The sequence below is a fragment of the Aotus nancymaae genome, unplaced genomic scaffold (genome assembly GCF_030222135.1).
Source record: "Aotus nancymaae isolate 86718 unplaced genomic scaffold, 86718_ANA_hifiasm-v0.15.2.pri h1tg000040l, whole genome shotgun sequence".
NCBI lineage: Eukaryota > Metazoa > Chordata > Mammalia > Primates > Aotidae > Aotus > Aotus nancymaae.
The window spans coordinates 62,354,428-62,377,772 of record NW_026988454.1 but is presented as its reverse complement, the minus strand read 5'-3'; the positions used below and the strand labels follow the sequence as shown (position 1 = coordinate 62,377,772).

Genomic DNA, 23,345 nt, shown 5'->3' with positions numbered 1-23,345 from the left:
GAATCACTTGAACCCAGGAGGCAGAGGTTGTGGCAAGCCGAGATCGTGCCACTGCACTTTAGCCTGGGTGACAGAGCAATATTCCATCTCAAAAAAAAAAAAAAAAAAGAAAAGAAAGAAGCAAAGCAAAGAAAAAAACAGAAAAAGAAAAGAAAAGGAAAGAACTGTTACTTGTACCATGTATAATGAAAGTAGAAAATAGGATAATCTGACTCATACTATTCAACCAGTGTCACCGCTCACTTTTCTCACTATCTGAACCTCAAAATTGAGGCTTAAGGGCAAAAGATAAAATAAAATATGAAGTTTTATTTGCCAAAACTGAGAATAGAATAAACATTATAAATATTAAAATTAAATGTGAATATACTACATTCAAAATTTTAGTATATTCAACTATTAAAACATATAAATCAAAAATAAAATCAAAATGCAAATTATAAATATTCTGAACAGATATAAAAGCACTATTTTCCCTTTTTTTTGAGACAGGATCTCACTCTGTCACCCAGACTGGAGTATATTGGCACAATCTCAGCTCACTGCAACTGCTGACTCCTGAGCTCAAGCAATTCTCCCATTTCAGCCTCTGGAATAGCTGGGACTACTGGCACATGCCACCATATCCACCTAAATTTTTTGTATTTTTGGGAGATGGGATTTTGCCACATTGCCCAAGCTGAACTCCTGAGCTTAAGCAATTCACCCACCTCAGCCCCTCAAAGTGCTGGGATTACAGGTGTGAGCCACTGCTCCCAGTTCAAAAGCACTATTTCCTATTTCCTCTACCCATTATCAGAAGTATAGAATATATTAATAATAGAATATATTAATCAGACGTCCATATGGGCCAGGTGCAGTGGTTCACGCATGTAATCCCAGCCACTCGGGAGGCTGAAGTAGGAGGACTGCTTGAGCCCAGGAGTTTAAGGCTGCAGTGAGCTAGGATCCCAGTGCTGCACTCCAGGGCAATAAAGTGAGACACTGTCTCAAAAAATAAAAAGTCCATATAATGCAGAAAATAAGATTTTGCTATAATGTTTCATGTTCCCAAATATGCACGGTAAAAAGTTTTTCATGAATTCAATTTTTAAAAACTAACACATGCAGCTTAAAGTCCTCATGGCTGAACTTACCGTCTTGTGACCATTCTGGCAGGCAACATGCAGTGCTGTCTGCCCCATGGCATCCTCAACATCAACATCACTGACATGCTGCACAAGGTCATGGAGTAGTTCTGTCCGCCCATTCACAGCCAGCCAGTGTATCTGTGAAGCCATTTCATTACTTAACATTTGTGTAAGAGTGTTTTATATAAAAACAGCAGATAAATAATGTTATTTCTCAGCTGAGCATGATTTGCTCAAGCAAATCTAAAGGTATTTTAAGTCCATGTAATTGTTAAAAACTAAAGATATTTTAAGTCCATGTAATTTTTCCCTTTTTAAAATTTTTTTAAATTTATGGGTTTGTGTTTTTTAGAGTTGGGGTCTTGCTATGTTGTTTAGGTTGGACTCAAATTCCTGGGCTCCAGTGATCCTCCTGCCTCAGTCTCTTAAGTAGCTGAAACTAGATTTTACATGAGGAAAATTTCTGTATCAAGATGCAGATTATACTACTATATATTTCAAAATCAAGAACTCAATGGGGCTGAAGTGGTGACTAATGTTTGTAGTCCCAGCACTTTAGGAAGTTGAGGCAGGAGAATTGCTTGAAGCAAAGAGTTCAAGATCAGCCTGGTCAATGTAGCGAGACCTGTCTCTACAAACAAATTTTAAAAATTAGCTGGGCATGGTAGCATACACCTATGGTCCTAGCTTCTCGGGAGGCTAAGGTGGGAGGATCCCTTGAGCTCACAAGTTTGAGAAGCTACGATTATGCCACTGCACTCCTACCTGGGGGACAGAGTGAGACCCTGCCTCAAAAAAAGAAAAACTGTTTTAAAATAACTCACAATGGTTCAAAATAATAAGTATGCCCAGCTCACAATCATCAAATACTCTGCTTCCTAGATAATCCTGGACTCTATGCATAGCTTATCTCTGGAGAAAAGGTGTTAGATATTTTTCCTTTCTCAGAATCAAACATAAGTTAAAAAGTAGTTAACATAGCAATGCTATATTCCTTACTTCCTGTATTTTACAAGTAACACATGTATCTTACATAAATAAATTTTTAAAAAGGAGGATAAAAATATACATAAAACACCTATAAGTCTACCACTCAAAGATAATCAATGTTAAAACTTTGGACTATGCTATCTATGAATTTTTCACAAGTTTTTTTTTTTTCTTTAAAAAGAAAATCATGCAATCCGTTTTAAAATGGCAAGTTTAATATATGCATGAGTCTCTTCTTCCCTAAACCCCACTGAAATAACAGGAAAGAGTATTTCCTTAAAGAATCCATAAAGATACAGAGAAGAGAACAGCAAGTTTTGGAAGCAAAGAAAGTAGATGATGTTTTATCTTGTCAGATTACACTTGTTGACTTGTCAGAATGCTACCCCAGTATTAGACAAACCCCCTCAAAAATGTGATTCAGATCATAGGACTCCCAAAAGGATCAAGAATCAATAGTAAGTACCATGCATCTCTTAAAAAGAGGTTGAAAATTTATTTAATAAGATTTCAATAAGCCTCATATCTCTATCCCTCCCCAAGTGTGCAAGGCCACTAACAGCCCCTCCTCAATCAGATAGAATACAAGAGGCTTGAAAACAGTCTCTAGGTAAGAGACACCAGGCACACTGAACCAAAAATACCACACTAAAAAGGGGAGATTAGTGCAAGTTTAAACACTGAATATTGATTTTACAAAGCAGTCTTCTCTAACCAGCACCCAGACTGTTAACCAGCACCCAGACTGTTAACATCTTTCAGGCAGTTGGAAGAGTCTTCTCTGAGAAATCTGACCAGCTCAAGAGTAAATGCCTAAAGAAATCAACACTGGAAAAGTCCAAGAGGCAAATGCCCAAGGAGATCACCCTACACTGAAGCCCCTAATGAACAAACCTCACTCATGCTGACAGCCTTCAAATAGCTTTTTCCATTCCCATCAAACATTTGATAAACCCACCTAATTTGAAGGACAAAATACAATTTTTTTAAAGCAAAAGGTAGGGGGAAAAAAGAACCATGAATATTCAAGAAAAAACTATATTTAATACTGTCAGAGAGAGAACATACTGATTGCATCCCTGAAATGAGAACAGGATACTATTTTTTGAAAGACACAAGGGACAAAAAAACTCTTGGAAATTAATACTATGAGAGAGACATGCAAACTCATAAGAAGATTTAGAAGATAATACTGAGGAAGTCTCCCTCAAAGTACAAAGATAAATGAAGAAATGAGAAAAAGTAGGAAAAGTAAAGGGCTAGTGTGAATAGGTCTAATACTCAAATAATAGAGGTTAGGGGAAAAAATAAAACAGAGAAAGTCAGAAAGAGAAATCATGAAAGTAATAATTTGTGAATATTTCTCATAAGTTCCTATTACATGAAATTCCAGGTTGATAGGATCTCAATACTATTATCCAGCCAAATGGATAAAATAAATCCAAACCAAGACATAATAATCATAGGCTTTTAGAACAATAAGGACAAAGTAGATTCTGTAAGTTTCTAGAGAGAAAAATCAAAACAGATTTCATATAAAGAATCAATAATCAAAATAGTACTAAACTTTAAAACAAACCTAGAAGACAACAAAGCAATGCTTTCAAAATTCTAAGGAAAAATGATGTCTCATCTAGATTGTCAGCTAAACTGTCAATTGCATAATCAGACTCAAAGACTTAAGTCATATTCAAACATGCAAGGTGGCAACAGATAACCCACACACTCTTTTTCTCAGGAAACTGTCCGGGTTGCGCTCCATCAAAGTGGCAGAACAGTTATCAGAAAAGACAGATATGAGACCCACATAACAGAGAACCCAAAGCAAGTAAAAAGCAAAGGAATCCCCAGGATGATAAGGAGACGTTCCAAACAACTGTGTGGCTAGACCTAGGTCCAACAAATCCAGCAAAGAGAGCATAAAAGTCTCCTTAAGAGACTCCTCCGCCAGGCGCAGTGGCTCACGCCAGTAATCCCAGCACTTTGGGAGGCCGAGGCGGGTGGATCACGAGGTCAAGAGATCGAGACCATCCTGGTCAACATGGTGAAACCCGTCTCTACCAAAAATACAAAAACTTAGCTGGGCATGGTGGTGCGTGCCTGTAATCCCAGCTACTCAGGAGGCTGAGGCAGGAGAATTGCCTGAACCCAGGAGGCGAAGGTTGCGGTGAGCGGAGATCATGCCACTGCACTCCAGCCTGGGTGACAAGAGCGAAACTCCGTCTCAAAAAAAAAAAACTCCTCCAAGACATAATCAAGGACATGAAAGGTACTGACTACCTATTAAGAGGATATTTACAAAGCTGAAAGAGACTTTGGTAATGAATTAGTAAGTTACAAGAAAACTTTAATAAAGTTGCAGTAAGGCAAGAAACAAATATAAAAGACATACGAACTGGAAAGAAAAAAATAAAAGCCTGGCACGATGGCTCATGCCTATAATCCCAGTACTTTGGGAAGCCAAGGCAGGTGGATGACCTGAGGTCAGGAGTTCAGGACCAGCCTGGCCAACATGGTATAATGCCATCTCTATTAAAAATACAAAAATCAGCTGGGCATGGTGGCATACACCTGTAATCCCAGCTACTCAGGTGGCTGAGGCAGGAGAATCACTTGAACCCAGGAGATGCAAGTTGCAGTGAGCCTAGACGGCACCACTGCACTCCAGCCTGGGTGACAGAGTGAGACTCTATGTCAAAATAATAAATAAATAAATAAAACTGTCTCTACGTGCAGAAAACCTGACTGTCTATGAAGAAAATCCCAAGCAATTTCCCAAAAATCCCCCAGAACTAACAAGTGAGTTCAGCAAGATTGCAAGATACATAATTAACACACAAAAACCCACTGTGTTTCTATCTGAACATGCATAAACTCAAACTAAAAACACGTCATTTACAATTATGCCAAAGAAAATGAAATAGTTATATGCTTACCAAAACATGCACAAAAGCCCTATACTATGCTGTATAAATTTCTAATCAAAGAAATCAAAGACCTAAATAAGTGTGGAGATAATACTGTGTTTACGGATTGGAAGACTCAATCAATACAGTAAAGATAACAATTCTGCCCAAATTGATCTATCAGTTTAAAGCAACTCCAATCAAAATCCCAGTAAGGTTGTTTTGTAGACATAGACAAGTTTATTCTAAAATTTACATGGAAAGGCAAAGGAACCGGAATAGCTAACACAATCTTGACAAAGAAAAATAAAGTGAAAGGAATTATTTATTCTACTTGGTATTAAGACTTACAGCTACAGTGATCGAGACAGTGTGGTATTAGCAGAGAGATTAGCAGAGACACACAGATCAGTGGAATGAATATAAAGTCCAGAAGTGGGTCCACACAAATATGCCCAACTGATTTTTGAGACAGATGCAAAACCAAATTCATGCAGGAAGGACAACCTTTTCAATAAGCAGGGCTAGTACTAGACATTCACAGGCCAAAAAAAAAAAAAAAAAGTAAACCTTGACCTAAGCCTCATATCTTATGCAAATATTAACTCAAAAGAGATCATAAACTTAAATGTAAAACACAAAACTATGCAACTTTTAGAAAAAAAGATAGGAGAAAATCTACAGGATCGAGGACTAGATAAAGAGTTCCTGATACCAAAAGCCCGAACCATAATGCAAAAAACTGATCAATTTGGCTTCAAAATTAAATTTTGCTCTTCAAAAGACCCTGTTAACACCATTATTAAATACTGGAAGTCCTAGAGCAATCAGATAAAAGAAAGAAGAAAAGGACATTCAAACTAGAAAGATGTCAAATTATTCTTGTCTGCAGATGATAAGATCTTGTATTTGGAAAAACCTACACTCCACCAAGAAACCATTAGAACTGGTAAATAGGTAGGTCGCAAGATATGAAATCAACATACAAAAATCAGTGGCATTCCTATGTCAGCAGCAAACAACCTGAAAAAGAAGAAAGTAATCCCATGTATGACAGCTACAAATTAAATTCCTAGGAATCAGCTTAACCAATGAAGTGAAAGATCTCTACAAAGAAAACTATAAAACACTGATGCAAGAAACCAAAGAAGTACACGCAAACAAAATGGAAAGATATTCCATGTTTAAGGGTTGAAAGAATCAATATTGTTAAACCATCCATACTACTCAAAGCAATCTATAGATTCAATGTAATCTCTATGTAATCTCTATCAAAATACCAATGATATTCCTCATGGAAATAGAAAAGATAATTCTAAAGTTTATATGGAATCACAAAAGATACAGAATAGCAAAAGTCATCTTGAGCAAAAAGATCAAAACTGGAGGAATATCATTACCTGACTTCAAAGTATACTGCAGAGCTACAGTAACCAAAACAACATGATACCGGTATAAAAACAGACATACAGACCAATGGAACAGAACAAAGAATTCAGAAATAAATCCACGCATCTACAGTGAACTCATTTTCTACAAAGGTGCCAAGAATGCAACACTGGGGGTAGGGACAGTATCTTCAATAAATGGTGCTGTGAAAACTGGATATCCATATACAAAAGAATGAAACTAGACCCCTATATCTCTTGCCATATACAAAAATCAAATAAAAAAGAATTAAAAACATAAATCTAAGACATGAAACTACTAAAATAAGACACTAAAATAAATCCTGGGGAAACTCTCCAGGACATTGGTCTGAGCAAAGCTTTCTTGAGTAATATCCCTTGAGTGAATTTGCTTTTGACTAAAAGCAAAAGTAACCAAAGCAAAAACAGAAAAACAGGATCACTTCAAGTTAAAAAGCTTCTGCACAGGAAAGGAAACAATCAACAAAGTAAAGAACCTACAGAATGGGAGAAAATACAAACTATCCATCTGACAAGGGATTAATAACTAGAATATATAAGGAACTCAAACAACTCTATAGTAAAAAAAAGAAAAAAGAAAAAAAATCATTCAATTAAAAAATGAACAAAAGATCTTAGAAACTTCTCAAAAGAAGATATATCCATACCCAGAGCTGTTTGCATTCAAATAAAAAAAAAAAAGAAGATATACAAATGGAAAACAGGTATGTAAAAAGGGGCTCAACAACACTGATCATCAAAGAAATGCAAATCAAAACTATAATGAGGTATCATCTCACCCCTGTTAAAATGGTTTATATCCAAAAGACAGGCAATAACAAATGCTGGCAAGGATGTCAAGAAACAGGAACCCTCATACACTGCTGGTGGGAATGTGAATTAGTATAGCCACTATGGAAAACAACTGCATTCCTGGACATGTATCCCAGAAAAACGAAAACTTATGTTCACACAAAAATGTGTACCCTAATGTTTCTAACAGCTTTACCCATAATAGACCCAAACCAGAAGTGACCAAGATGTCTTTGAATAGGTGAGTAGTCAAACAAATGGTGGTATATCCACTACTGGATAGAATACTACTCAGCGTTACAAAGGAACACGATAAGTATAACCTAGATAAGTTTTCAGGGAATATGACAAACAAAAAAAGCCAATCCCCAAAAGTTCCATACAATATAATTCCATCTCTGTAACGTTCTTGAAATGACTAATGGAGAACAAATTAATGGCTGCCATGAGTTAGCCATGGGATGTGAAGGACAAAGGGAAAGGTATGGTTACAAAAGGGCAACAACACATATCTTTTGTGGTGTTAGAAATGTTCAGAATATTAACTATGGTGGCGAAAACCTACCGTGGGTAATAAAACTAGATAGGTAACCTACACAGGTAATAAAACTGAAGAGAATTTAATATACATAAACATACACACACATACAATTAAAACTGAGGAAGGCCAGGCGCAGTGGCTCCCACCTGTAATCCCAGCATTTTAGGAGGCCAAGGCAGGTGGATCACCCAAGGTCAGGAGCTCGAGACCAGCCTGGCCAACATGGTGAAACCCCATCTCTCCTAAAAATACAGAAATCAGCTGAGCATGGTGGTGCACGCCTGTGGTCCCAGCTACTCAGCAGGCTGAGGCAGGAGAATCACTTGAACCCAGGAGGTGGAGGTTGCAGTGAGCCAAGATAGTGCCATTGCACTCCAGCCTGGGCAACAGAGCGAGACTCTGTCTTAAAAAAAATAAAATAAAACTGAGGAAATCTCAGTAAGATGGATTGTACCAATGTCCATGTCCTTATTATAATATTATAATACAGTTCTGCAAAATTTTACAGAGGAAACTAGGCAAAAAGTGCAGGGGATCTCTCTGTATTATTTCTTAGAACTGCATGTGAATTTACAATTATCTCAATTTTTTAAAAAAGGCAATCATTAACTACAGGGAAAATAAAATGGCATACAAGAAAAGAAAGCAATTATAACCAACTATTTGGCTTAACTATGAATAGTTTTCATGTAGTCAAAAAAATAAAAACACACACTAAAAATGACCTAACTAAAATTACAGTAATTTTATTTAAAGGATTGAAGAGAAATGTGCTTATACACAACAGGGTGGGAGGAGGAGTTGAAAAAGAGAACAATAACTTCATCTTCCAGAAAGTCAGTAAGTGATGCCTACAACCAAAAAACCAAGAAGTAACATTTAGCATGCTATTTAGAATATACAGAGATAACATTTTTTAATCCATTAAAATAGCTGAGAGAAGTTGTTTAGGGAGTGGGAAGTTGGGAGGTTGGGGAGGAAGGCCAAGAGACTGTTTTCTACAAGCCATGTGGAATATTTGATTCTTTAAATACATACCTGAATAATTTTGTTAAATGAAAATTTTATTTTTACAAATTTTCTATTCCACCTCCCTTAAAGTACAGGAGGGAAGGGAAGAAATTAACAGATTAAAAACTTAGGCAATTAATGCACATTATATTAACACTGAACACCTTATCACGCCTAAACTGGTTAGTGTCCTAAGGAAAGATCTATGTCATTTCTAGGGTTTCAAAAGCTTCTGTTGCACCTACCATGTCACTACGCATCCTATGGATATTCAGAATACAGACTTTCCTTACAGAATAGATGGTATTATATTACTAATATATAACAAAAACTGAATTTTTACAGGAATTGTAGATGCCATATAATCATCATGATTGAGTTTATTCTATAATAAGCCATTCAAAATCTTAGGAAAGTTGTTTTTCTATGCCTCACCCTCAAATTTTTTATCATAAAGGCCTTGAAAACCAGCATGGTAAGTAAATATTCAATATTATTCTTTATTAACAAATTAAAAGATTCAAAATATAAATACTATTCAAAGGAATGTATAATTTAATAAATAAAACTTAACATCTTCTGCCATGATTTCAAAACAACTGCTCAACAGTCACATAATTCTGTTATCTCTACTTCTAAAATTAATAGTGCTCTATTAAATAATGACAAACTTGGTTAAAACTCTGGGATTTCAACAATCTCTTCAGCAGTATCCCATACCACCTCCATGTGAATCAAAAATATATAAACTTATTTTTGCAAAGAAAGTGGTATGGCAAAATGGCAAACACGCCTTTATATAAAATGTAAGTCTAATAATAGGATAAAATGTTAACAATGATTATATCTTTGGGATGCAGAAGCAAAAGGATGATTGAGGCCAAGAGTTCAAGACTAGCCTGGGCATCAAAGCAAGACTCCACCTCTACAAAAAAACATAAAATATACTAACCAGGTGTAGTGACATACGCCTATAGTCCCAGCTACTTGGAAGGACGATGCCAAATAATTTCTTGTGACCAAGAGTTTGAGGATGCAGTGAGCTATGAACATGCCACTACACTGCAACCTGGGTGACTGTGGGACCCTGTCCCACAAGGTTTTTTGAGCCAGGTGCGGTGGCTCATGCCTGTAATCCCAGCACTCTGGGGAGGCCGGCGAGTGGATAACCTGAGGTCAGGAGTTCAAGACCAGCCTGGCCAACATGGTGAAACCCCATCTCTACTAAAAATACAAAGTTTTTTTTTTAAACTGTGATTATCTCAGAGTCCAAGGCATACAGGGAGTGTTCATTCCCTTTGTTATCTTTTTTCTTCCTTTCTGACTAGCCATCTAATTCTACAATGAACATATTAAAAGTACTTAAAAGAACATAATGAAAAACAGCTCTCCAATAATGAACACATAACACATCTCAGCAGAGATGCTCCTAAGAAGTCCCTGAAAGTCAGTGACAAAGGCTAGGGGAATAAGTTTCAAAATAAATGAAAGTCATAAACTTAAAAAGGAGAAAAGAGAAATACGGTGAGCCATAACTTGTCTTAATATAGCTAAAACCTGTTTCTTAAATATAGCTACAAACTTTATCTCAAATCATTCTACACATTCTTAATCACTAAACTTGCAGGCCAGGGATGGTGGCTCATATATAATGCCAGCACTTTGGGAGGGTGAGACAGGTATCTCTTGAGGCCAGAAGTTAGAAACCAGTCTGACCAACATGGTGAAACCCCATCTCTATTAAAAATGTAAAAATTATCTGGGCATGATGGCACACACCTGTAATCCCAGCTACTTGGATGGCTGAGGCACAAGAATTGCTTGAACCAGAAGGTGGAGACTGAAGTGAGCTGAGATTACACCATCACACTCCAGCCTGAGCAACAGAGCGAGACTCTGTCTCAGAAAAAAAAGTAACTTGCAGAAATGCTTGTACTACACTTTGCCTTACTGTCACATTCAATATCATTTTCTAAAATGTACTTTTAAAATATCAAATAACATTGATAGCACTTACTGCTGTAAGGCCTTCATTATTACAAATGTTGACATCAGCGCTATATTCTAATAATTTACTCATACATTTCTTCTGCCTGAAAAGAAAAGAGAGTCATGGATAACTGGTACTAAAAAAATATGCAAATAACAATTAATTTACTGAAATAGTAACTACAATCCATAACAGCTGATGACATCAAAACATATCTTTATCTGCAATATCACACCATATCTGCAATATTTAAACAAACACTATTTGATATAAAATACAAAACTGCTTCTGTGACTCAAAGATAACAGGATAGAACAATGGCACAATCAGGTTTTCATATCATTGGGACAAATCATTCAAACTGCAGAGAAATTTCTAGTACTGGCTAAGTTTATGAAATAGTAATATTCATTAGAAATATAACAAAATATAAGACTAATGGAAGGGAAATGGATAGAGAAAAATGATGTCTCAACATTGTATCCTACATTCTTGACAGCAAAATATTTAAAAGATAACACAAAAACGTTACAAAAACATAATCAGAATATCAATAAAATGTATGTCTAGGCATTCCCTCTACTCACTGGGGGTGAGAAGGGAGATGCATAGACTTATTATTTTTTCCATTATTTGTATTGTGGTAAAATACATATAAAATTTGCCATCATAACCATTTTGAAGTGTACAGTTCACTGGCAAATAGACCAGTGAGTAAATAGTAATATATACAATATAGCGTATATATAATACATGTGTATTGTATACATATTATACGATGTAATAAATACAGTAGTAATATAATAAGAGGTTGATGCAAAAGTAATGGTGGTTTTTGCCGCTACTTTCAATGGCAAAAACCACCATTACTTTTGCACTAATCTAAATCATATGCTATACATATAGACTATGCTATATACTCTAGGTATATAGAGTGTATATTTTATATATATATATAACTATTTATTCGACTAGATCATAAACATTTTCATGCCATGGATTATATAACATTTCTTTAATCAACTCAGTACTAAGCATAGTCAGGCTCATAGCTCTCAATAAAACTTTTGATTATTAATATTCAATATTATAAGTCAATAGGTAAAATTCTCATTGACTGAATACAACTTTTAAGAAAAAAGAACTGGCAAGTTACTTTTCTTGCTTTGATTTTTGTACTTGTAATGAAGTTGTATGTCATTTAAAATCAGCATTATAATCAAAGAAATGGAGGAAAATAAAGCTCGGGTAAACTTTCAAAATCAAACATTTACAAAGTTCCTTTGTCTAACACACTGTTAGGAAAATCTTAAGAAATATATATTCAATAATCATGAGACCACAGATGAGATAGTCCCATTAAAATAAATGTACTGTTTAAACGTGTGTTCATGTATCTATACCAGTATGCATGGATTTCTAAAACCTTTCAGATGCCTATCACGGACCACTGGCCTAAAGCCGATAATGCCAAAATAAATTGTTAGTTAGGAATGGGCCAGGGAAATAGACCCAAAAAAGTGTTTAGGGTAGGGGTTGTTGAAGAAAAGCAGTAATCTATAATGCTTCCCCTCCCAAAAATGAATTGCAAAAGGTACAGGGCAATATCAGAGAGAAATATATCCTGTCTTTCTTATTGAACAACCATTAGTATTACTTTCCAGATCTGAGTAAGTCAAATCAACCCGATAAATGAGCGGCTATTTTGCTAACAGGAACTAGTATACTACGTAATACATCGGCCCTACCCTTTATGAGCTCACAATCACCTAAAAAAATAAAGAAAAATTCTTCCTTCAAATCTGACCAAAATGCAACTAAGAATACACAATAATTTCAAAGCCTCTCCTTTTAACATTCTCACATAAGAATGAGCAATGCTGAATCACCCTGTATAAGGAAGCAACTACATTCCTGCTCAGATATTGCACCAATTATAGGGAAATTATGGTAACCCAAATGACACAGGGACCAGTCACCTAAGCACTCTGTGGAAGCTTAAGGGGGCTTCTTTTGGAAAGGAGGACAATCCAGTACAGCACTAATGGCAAAGAGAAAAATGCTAAAGCAGGCCAAGAGAAATATAGTAGCCATCTGATGACAGCTGAGGGAACAAAACAAAAAGCTGGCCCCAAAACACAGACAGATCAGCAAAATGGGCAGGACTCTACTATGACTTCTACTTCGGTATGAATAAATGTGAACTCATAAAGATATTATAGTAAAAAGCTATTTCTGAAAACATCAGCCACTACAGGAAGTACTCAAGTCACTTAGCAAACACTGAGCACCTCTAAGTTGTACAAGGCTTCCACTAAATAAATAATAAAAAACAAAATATTTAAGTATTAAATGTCAAGAGTAATCTTTATAGAAATAGAAAAGTATGCAAAGTAAAGAGAGGATCAAGAATTATTTTTATTCCTTTTCTTCTTGCTGAATGGCTATGTGAATCTGCCATATTTCTTCATCTTTAAAACATAATGGTCTTCAATTACTGTTGACAGAAATAGTGATCAAAACTATTTATTTTCTCTGTGCCACTTTATTTATTTCTGAAAAACAGTACATGAAAATTCTTTTTAGCAGATCAAGAACATCCTGTCTTTCAAGTCTCACACGGAAGTCTTATGACTAAGTTGCCTACTGAGATGACAGCAGAGTTTTTAATCGCTGCTCTGTGCTAATCTGTCTTTTCATTAACAGTTGTTGAAACAGAGTACTAAGATATTTTCCTATATGTAACCTTTTCAAGACCTCTGTCACTACCCTATCAACACTTGGGATAATGTACCTAGACCTGAGATCAATTCAGCAAGGGAATGAATGATTTACTCTATGACCTTGGGTGTAACACACTGGAAGATACCTAACATGGCTAATTATAAAAACAACTGTTTATTCAACACATTGTTACCTATAAGAACAGCGGACAATTAAACCGGCTCGCATGCTAAATCAGGAAATGGGGCAGATCAGATAGGGTCAAAGGACTATGCCTTTCCCCTCTCCAACCTAGGCACTATTATACTTGTCTTTTTTGTTGTTGTTGCTCTATTTTAATCTTTATATGCAAAAATTTGGCCTCAGATTGATGTAACGGACAATTTTAGCTCCATATCAATCTTATTAGGCAGCTAATACAAATATCTAGAAGCATAGTTCTGAATAGGAAACAAAAATATCTTCAAGAGTAATAGAAAAAAAAGACACAGTGCACTTGTACACCGTATCCATAGAGAAGTTTTTTTGGTTTTTGTTGTTTTTGTTTTGAGACAGAGTTTCTTCTGTCATCCAGGCTGGAATGCAATGGCACAATCTCCACTCACTGCAACCTCGGTTTCCTGGGCACTCAAGCAATTCTCATGCCTCAGCCTCCTGGGCTCAAGCAATTTTCATGCCTCAGCCTCCCGAGTAGCTAAGCTTACAGGCATGCTCCACGATGCCTGGCTAATTTTTGTATGTTTAGTAGAGACAGGGTTTTACCATGTTGGTCAGGCTGGTCTTAAACTCCTGACCTCAGGTGATCCACCCGCCTTGGCCTCTCAAAATGCTGGGATTACAGGCCCGGACTCCATAGAGAAGTATCTGTTTGAAAGGGTTTATAAAACATCAGTTCTTCAAGTCCTGAATCAAAAACTACTTGTTTTCCTTTTAAATATAATTCTAATCATTTTAGTCTGATTTGTCAGACCAAATAAAAACTAATGTTAGCACTAAAAGGAGTAAACTACCTTTCTCTCTAGGAAGGTTACTCTGGTATAGTTAATCCACAAATAATTACAAATAAACTGTGTACAATATATTAAGTCTGTGTATAATTCCATTAATAAAATTATCTAAACAAGCAATTTGCAAAGTGAGCCATGGAGTTAGGAGTGACAAAAGATTAGCAGAAAAAAAGCACACTAAAAAAGAGATGAAAATTATGCTTTTCAGAAAATACAATTTCACTGTAATACAAGCAATAATGAACTTCCACATACTCATTTTCAAGAAGAAATTAGTGAGCAATCTAATGAATTACTAAATATGACAGCTATTTTAAAATTCAATATAATGACTCAAGATCCACTATAAAGAAGAATAATCTCATCAATAGGTTTGAGAGACAAAAAAAATTATAGAAAATAAAATATGCACATCATTATTATAGCTTTTCCCAAGGTAAATATTGGGGGTGTGGGAGGAATCATCAAACCAAGGCAAACTGCATTGAATAACTGATAATACAACTTAAGCCACTTAAGAAAACTAAATAGTTACCCATTTCTTGCTGCCAAATGAAGGGGTGTACAGCCTGAAATATCTTGATAGTTAGGATTTGCTCCTTTCTTTAACAGCAAAACCAAGCATTCCACCGATCCACAACTACAACAATATTAAAAGACAGTTCAGATACATTCAATGTACAGCCATATTTGATATAGTTTAATTAAAAAACAAAATATTCTATTAAATACATGTTTTTGTTGTTGTTTTTGAGACAGGGTCTCACTCTGCTGCCCACTCTGGAGTACACTGACACCACCACGGTTCACTGCAGCCTTGAACTACTGGGCTCAAGCAATCCTCTCACCTCAGCCTCCCAAGTAGCTGGGACTATAGGCATAAGCCACCACACTTGGGTAATTTTTTTTTCTATAGGAAAGAAGCCTCATTATGTTGCCCAGGCTGATCTCAAACTTCTGAACTCAAGTGATCCTCCCACCGCGGCCTCCCAAAGTGCTGAGATTACAGGTGTGAGCTGCCATGCTAGCTGCCATGCCTAGCCTTAAACAATTTTTTTCTTTTTTTTTTTGAGATGGAGTCTTGCTCTGTCACCCAGTCTGGAGTGCAGTGGCATGATCTTGGCTCACTGCAATCTCTGCCTCCTGGATTCAAGCAATTATCCTGCCTCAGCCTCCCAAGTAGCTGGGATTACAGGTGCATGCCACAACACCCGGCTAACTTTTGTATTTTTAGTAGAGATGGGGTTTCACCATGCTGGCCAGGCTGGTCTCAAACTTCTGACCTCTAGTTATCTGCCCACTTTGCCCTGAAAAGTGCTGAAATTACAGATGTGAACCCCTGTGCATGGCCTTAAACACATTATTTTTAAGGTCCTTTTTTACCTATAATTTGATTTAACTTCTGACACAAATAGTAAACATTCCCTACTTTCAAGATGATTCATTCTACTATGAAAATTATAAAGTATTTGAGAAACTCAAATACTTCAAAGAAACCAAATGGTACTTTCAACTTTCTGGCCTTTCAAAGCCAAATTATTCATGGACAACTGATTTCTACACACCTACCTAAATTCTGAAGAGGACAGGTAACTGATTGATTACACACTAGAAGACTGTAAATAAAAATCATTCTCCCACCTAGGTAAAAAATATAAGGCTAGTGACTTCACCTGCAGACAGCATATAAAAATCTCATATTGGTGGGATGAAAAGAAAATTTTGGGCCGGGCATGGTGGCTCACACCTGTAATCCCAGCACTTCGGGAGGCCGAGGCGGGCAGATCACGAGGTCAGGAGATTGAGACCAGCCTGGCTAACATGGTAAGCTCCATCTCTACTAAAAATACAAAATATTAGCTGGGCATGGTGGCACATGCCTGTAGTCCCAGCTACTTGGGAGGCTGAGGCAGGAGAGTTGCTTGAACCCAGGAGGCAGACGTTGTAAGCTGAGATCATGCCACTGCACTCCAGCACTCCAGCCTCGGCGACAGAGCAAAAAAAAAAAAAAAGAAAGAAAAGAAAATCTTGGTGAACTGCACCATCCAGGAAAGACAATCTCCATGCCTAACCTACTCTGATCCAATATAAAACACGCTAAGACAAGAGGGACATGAGACTTACATACAATCCCAAAGTTACATAAATCTGTTTATGTAGAGAACAAACAGCACACCACACCCTAAAACAGTATAAGGAACTACTTAGCTGTCTGTGCCATATCTCCCCATAAATAATGTGTGACAATGCTGATTCAAAGCTTACTGATCCTTGCTCTAGACTAGAGTTTAACTCAAAATATCTTTTATCTTACTTTGCTGCAATGTGAAGCAAGCTTCTTTTCACACGTCCAAAAGCATAATTGACATCAAATTTTGAATTTGATAGTAGTTCAGAAACAGACCTATGCCAAAATAAAAAAAGGAATCATTGTGTGAAAAAAGCTTTCAAAAACATAATAAATTAAGTTAACAGCTCTTTAGCTACTCTTATTGATTCTTCAGATTTTGTCCCACACCCACCACAAAATACTGCACTATTCTCAGTATGTTAGCCAGCACATTATCATCCAAAAACCAAACCCCTTGGCCAAGAAGGGTGCTGAAGGTTTCCTCATCTGCCACTGGATCATCCTATGTTACCTGCTCAGGATATACAACAGAGTAAGTTGGCTTTAGCTCTCCTTAGATTGAGAAACAAAGGGTGTAGGCCTGGCTGTTCCCCTTGCCAAAAGCTGAGCCTAGCTATATTAATTTTGGCCAAATAAAATTAGACAAAAACATTTTTTAATTATACCATATAGGAAATTTAAAAGAAAAAAAAATTTTAACTTGTTTCAAAATAGTTTCTTTTCACATTCTTCTTCTTATATCAAACTATCCAATGGCTACTCACAGCAGAGCTGACTGGTGTAAGTGTAAAGACTCCCTCACAAAGCCAAATAATTGTACTTCATATATGCCCTGTAAAAGAGTGTCAACACTACATCAAAAAAAGAAACATCAAAGTAAGTAGCACATAAGGGAAGTAAGCTGTCCCTCAGCCCTCATCTTTTGCTGTAAGATCAGCAGTGACCTCTGAAAGAAATCATCACAATGTATTTTTCTATGTCAGTGACCAACCAAATATCTGAATATTCATTAAGAAAATCTCTCACCATAAAATTTTACAGCGCATATGGATCTTGGAAAATCTTATTCCCTATTTCACACATACAAAATTATAACAGAAAAATTAAACAACTTGCCCCAGGATAAAACAATATCTATGTCCAAACTCTGTGTGTCTGTGTGTGTGTGCGTGCACACACGCACGCACACGCACATGTGCATGCATGCAGGTACACATTTAAAAAGCATAAATTTATGAAATAAGCACTCACCTGTGTTGATCAGCCATAACCATTGGCATTAATGTATAAACAGCAGTTTCATTATCTGAGTAAAAAAAAAAAAAAGAAAGTTCATTTATCCCCTACTTTGTCCAAGGGGTGATACTTAAGATTAGTTTAGAATTTTCCTAACTCTATACAAAAAGCGAAAAGGAAAGGAAGGAGGAGGAAAGAATAATACAGAATACCAGAGGTAATTCAAAATTTATGATAGTGCAGAATCTTTCATCCCCTCTACTGCTTATCCCTTTACATTATCACAAAAGAGCTTAGCTTCTGGATGTAAAAGGAAAATTAAAGACTGATTCTTCGGAAGGTTTTGTCCCGTTAGCCATCAAAAAACAAGTCTCTAAGCACAGTATGGTAGCCTGCACATCATCATCCAAAAACCTTCCTGTAGCTTTAACAACTGAAATGTATTTTATTTCCAAAGAGGTGTTTATAGGCATCATGTTTTATCATACTTACATGTAGTTTGGGGGAACTGTAAATATACTTAGATATTATATATATGCTAAAATAATTTTAAAACCTTAAATATACATAATACTGGCTTCTTGTCAATATGATTACAAAACAAATTAGCTTAGAAGGTTTTATGAAAGAGCACCGAAGTCTTCATTGTACTTACCACTTTACTCACAACATTTTTATTCATATGTGCTAAGGTCTGAATGTGTCACCAAAAGTTCGTGTGTTGGAAATTTGGTTGCCATTATGATGGTGTGAAGAAGTGAGGCTTTGGCGAGGTAATTGAGACATGAGGGCTCCTCTTTCATTAATGGATTAATGTTGTTAATGCAAGTGTGGCTTAGTTATAGTGGAAGTTCAATCCCCTTTCCTTTAGCCCTTCCTCTCTGTCTTCCTTTCTCACCCTTCTGCCTTTCACCATGAAATGACCCTTACGCGATGCTGGTGTCATGCATGCTCTTGGACTTCCCAGCCTCCAGAACTGTGAGAAATAAATGTGTTTTCTTTACAAATTATCCAGTCTGTAGTATTGTTACATCAGCAGAAAACAGACTAAGGGAGATAAATTCACAAAAACATGACCCAAAAGAAAAGGTTAAAAATCAATATCTATGATGTCATATTATACTTATGTACATTTCAGCTAGTGTTTTGAATTGATTTTTATATATTACTAAGGGTCATTTATCAATTCAATGTATTTTGGAGGTTTCTGTTTTTTAATAAATTATTTACAGAGACAAAATCCTGATAGCCCCCACTCAGCCCTTTAAACGTTAATGCTGATGCTCAATTTAACCTAAAGTTTGAGGAGAAACAGGATATTTACGTAGTATAAAGTACCTCTCAAAAATATTGACTAATTACAAAGGAAAAAGAAAATTTATAGTAAAGAACCCAGCAGATACAATCTTAATCAACTGACAAAGGGTAATATCACCAGAAATAATATATGTCAATATCATATAGCTCCTGGTATGATCCACTGAGAAGGGCACATCACTTTTGTAGTACAGCAGTCCCCGCTTATCTGCAGGGGATACATTCCAAGACCCTGAATCAATGCCTAAAACTGTGGATAGTACCAAACCCTATGTATACTATTCTTTTCCCTATATGATAAAGTTTAATTTATAAACTGGGCACAGTAGGGCGGGGCGCAGTGGCTCACGCCTATAATCCTAGCACTTTGGGAGGCCGAGGCAGGTGGATCACAAGGTCAAGAGATCGAGACCATCCTGGTCAACATGGTGAAACTCTTTCTCTACTAAAAATACAAAAATTAGCTGGGCATGGTGGCGCGCGCCTGTAGTCCCAGCTACTCAGGAGGCTGAGGCAGGAGAATTGCTTGAACCCAGGAGGCGGAGGTTGCGGTGAGCTGAGATCGTGTCATTGCACTCCAGCCTGGGTAACAAGAGTGAAACTCTGTCTCAAAAAAATAAATAAATAAATAAATAATAAATTGGGCACAGTAAGAGATTAACAACAATAACCAATAATAAAATAGGACAATTATGGCAATATACTCTAATAAAAGTTATGTGTAAGTGGTCTCTCTCCCTCTCTCTCAAAGTATTGTGCTGTGCCTCCAGCAACTGACAACTCAGAAAGCAAAGCTGCAGATAAGGGTTAGACTACTGTTCTTGCCAAAAATGCATAACTTCAATCTAATCATGAGAAAATATCAGAGAAGCTCAAATTAAGGGTAATTCCACAAAACATCTGACAGGTCCTCTTTAAAAGTTCTCGGGACCATTAAACACAAAGAAAGACTGAAGAACAGCAGGGCACGGTGGCTTATGCCTGTAATCCCAGCACTTTGGGAGGCAGAGGTGGGTGGATCACCTGAAGTTAGGAGTTTGAGACCAGCCTGATCAACATGCCGAAACCCCATCTCTACTAAAAATACAAAAATCAGCCAGGTGTGGTGGCACATGTCCATAATCCCAGCCACTTAGGAGGCTGAGGCAGGAGAACTTCTTGAACCCGGGAGGTGGAGGTTGCAGTGAGCCAAGATTTGCACCATTGTACTCCAGCCTGGGCAACAAGAGCAAAACTCTGCCTCAAAAAAAAAAGAAGGAAAAAAAAAGAGACTGAAGAACTATCACAGTTTGGGGGAGACTAAAGAAACATAACTAAAGGCAATATGGTATCCTGAATTGGATCCTAAAAAGGACATTAGTGGGAAAACTGGTAAAATTTTAACAAACTCTGTAGTATAGTTAATAGCATATGCAAATGTTAATTTCTTATTTTTGACAACTGTACTATGGTTGTATAAGATGCTAATGTTAGGAAAAGGTGGGTGAAAGGTACATGGGCGGAACTCTGTGCTATTCATGCAAGTTTTCTGTAAGTTTAAAATTACTTTAAAAAATATTTTTTTAAAAGGAGGAGAAACTGTCATAGAATAAAAGTCTTAAGAGACAAATCAACCATATGTAATATGTAGCCCTTGTCTGGATAGTGATTTTTTTTAAAAAACTGTAAAAGGAAATTTTCAGGATGAAGACGAACTGTATATGGACTCAGTATTTTATTTCAGGATAATACAAAATCACTGTTAATTGTATTGGCTCTAGTTGGTATCAGAATTGTGTTTGAAAAACATAATTCATGTGTTTCGAAATATAAACTGAGCTGTTTATAGGGGCACTGGAGAAAAGTTATTACCATTCCTTCACATATTTTACCATTTGTGAGCGTAGACATGAAAAGCAATTTAGTCCTTGTCAAAATTCACAAGTTCAGTATGCAGATGCAACAACTTATTCACTATAAAAGTAAAATACTAACAAATCCTATTAATAATTGACATTTAAGAACCATTATCTTAAAGGCACTTTTCTAAACATGGTGCATATATCATTGCTTTTCTCCTCACAACCACCTTAAAAAGTAGGTACTACTAACCTCATTTAACAAATGAGGAAACAGAAGTACTAGTTAAGTAACAAGCTGTGTAATGGCTGCATTAAGTGGCTGATTCCAGAGCCTCCACAAATAATATATCCTACAGTGCACCCAGTATATACCATATAACTAGAAGGTCCACAATATAATAATATTCTTAATATGTAAAACAGACTCTCTTTTATCCTCTTACTTTCTTTCTTTAAATGCTGACTGCAACCCACTAATTGCTCTCAGAAACTACCAATGAGTCACCATCAGGAGTTGAAAATACTACACCAAGCCTCCCTTGACATGACAACATTCTTTATCGCGCATATAATAATACATGTCTCAATAAATATTGAACTTCTAAACCATGAGAATTTCTATTAAGTCACTCCATAATAAAGTCATAAAAAACAGTTACTTGTGGGTTTACACTTAAATCAAGATAAATTTTAAATCAACATAGTGCATAATTTTAAGTGAGCATTAGACAGCATAATAAGGTTCACATTGGTTTTATTTGTAAGGTTTTTATTTTTTATATAAAATTTAGATTTACATCTTATTTAAGTCACATCTAACCTAAAAAAAAAAAAAAAGTAGGTCACATACATTAACAGGTAAGTATGAAGAAATAAATCTAACCCCAACTGTGGTGGTAGAAGACTATCCAAGAAAGACTATACTAAGAAAGGACAGAATAAAATTTGTTGCCAGATACTTCCTTCTCTACTCTTGAAGACACCTTCAAGATTAGGTATATAATTAAAGTCTCCAGGGTGATAAGAAAAGTTTAATCTCTCACTTTATTAGACATGTTGGCCCATTTTTATCACTACAGTTTCAAAACCAAACTATTCCAAAAAAAAAGAAAAAGTGCTCAGAGTATTCAATTATATGCAATTTCTCTTCAAACCATCAGACGGGAGTAATTTTTTTAAACACAATTATCCTGATCACATATGCTAAAATGGGCTCAAATTTCATTATTTTATTAAACAAACTGCATTCACTATATAGTAGTTTAAACTTTTCTCCACATATACTAACAACACACACCAACCTTTTATTTTTATTATTTATTTATTTATTTTGAGACTGAGTTTCGCTCTTGATGTCCAGGCTGGAGTGCAGCGGCGTGATCTCGGCTTACTGCAACCTCCATCTCCTGGGTTCAGGCAATTCTCCTGCCTTAGGCTCCTGAGTAGCTGGGATTACAGGCACCGGCCACCACACCCAGCTAATTTTTGGTATTTTTAGTAGAGCTGGGGTTTTACCATGTTGGCCAGGCTAGTCTCAAACTACTGACCTCAGGTGATCCACCCACCTCGGCCTCCCAAAATGCTGGGATTACAGGCATGAGCCACTGCGCCCAGCCTCAACCTTTTAAACTCTACTAATAATCCATATCCCTAAAGTAATTTCTTACTCTTCACCTCTTTTTTTCCTCAAGAATATTCCTGTGTTAGGCCAGCCTAGGATGACTCAACTACCTGCACTCCATTACTTAGGGTAATACTCAGGTTTTCATTATCTCAAGAAAACACAGTATCCAACGCAGTTTAATCAAACATCTATGGTTTCAATCTTTGCAACAAAGTTAATTTTAAAGTACAAGCTAAGAAGTTCACAAGCTTAGTAGTCTGTTGTAATTAGATGCTTATTGATTATCGAATTCTAACAAAGCAAAAAAAAATCTGATTATTTTCTAAACTTTGAGAGATTTCAGAGTTTCCATTCAGCCCTTAAAATGTAAGCACAAAATGTGAGTCTGTAACAGTAGAAATCTATATATATATTCATTTCTATATATATATATGATATACTAGAAAGAACCAAGCTCAGAGAATTCAAAAAGACTTATCAGAACTTACAAAGGTAAATTAAAATCAAGAAACAAAATGAGCAAATTCATTATAATCAAAGAAAAGCAAATGCAAACAAGATGCCATCTTTGCCTATATGTGGAAAAGTTTTGCTTTTACTTATAATACTCTGGTTTCTGGGCGCTCTCAGACTGCTGGTGGAACTTTCCTAAGTGTAAGTTGAGAAACTGATATG

The 23,345-nt window shown here is 36.2% G+C and overlaps 1 protein-coding gene across 4 annotated transcripts in view; it reads right to left on the bottom strand.

The window, feature by feature from the left end:
- Positions 1 to 23,345, bottom strand: part of HACE1 (HECT domain and ankyrin repeat containing E3 ubiquitin protein ligase 1) — a 104,070-nt gene that overhangs the window by 78,280 nt on the left and 2,445 nt on the right. For 3 of the 4 annotated variants that reach the window (XM_012438445.2, XM_021670516.2, XM_012438447.2), the window contains exons 2-6: positions 17,904 to 17,958; positions 16,836 to 16,925; positions 15,057 to 15,161; positions 10,818 to 10,893; positions 1,137 to 1,268 (exon numbers count right to left, since the gene is read on the bottom strand). In XM_012438445.2, the coding sequence (XP_012293868.2) occupies positions 1,137 to 1,268; positions 10,818 to 10,893; positions 15,057 to 15,161; positions 16,836 to 16,925; positions 17,904 to 17,958 (458 nt within the window). The remainder of the gene's footprint in view (positions 1 to 1,136; positions 1,269 to 10,817; positions 10,894 to 15,056; positions 15,162 to 16,835; positions 16,926 to 17,903; positions 17,959 to 23,345) is intronic. The other variant, XM_012438446.3, reaches the window with a different exon arrangement.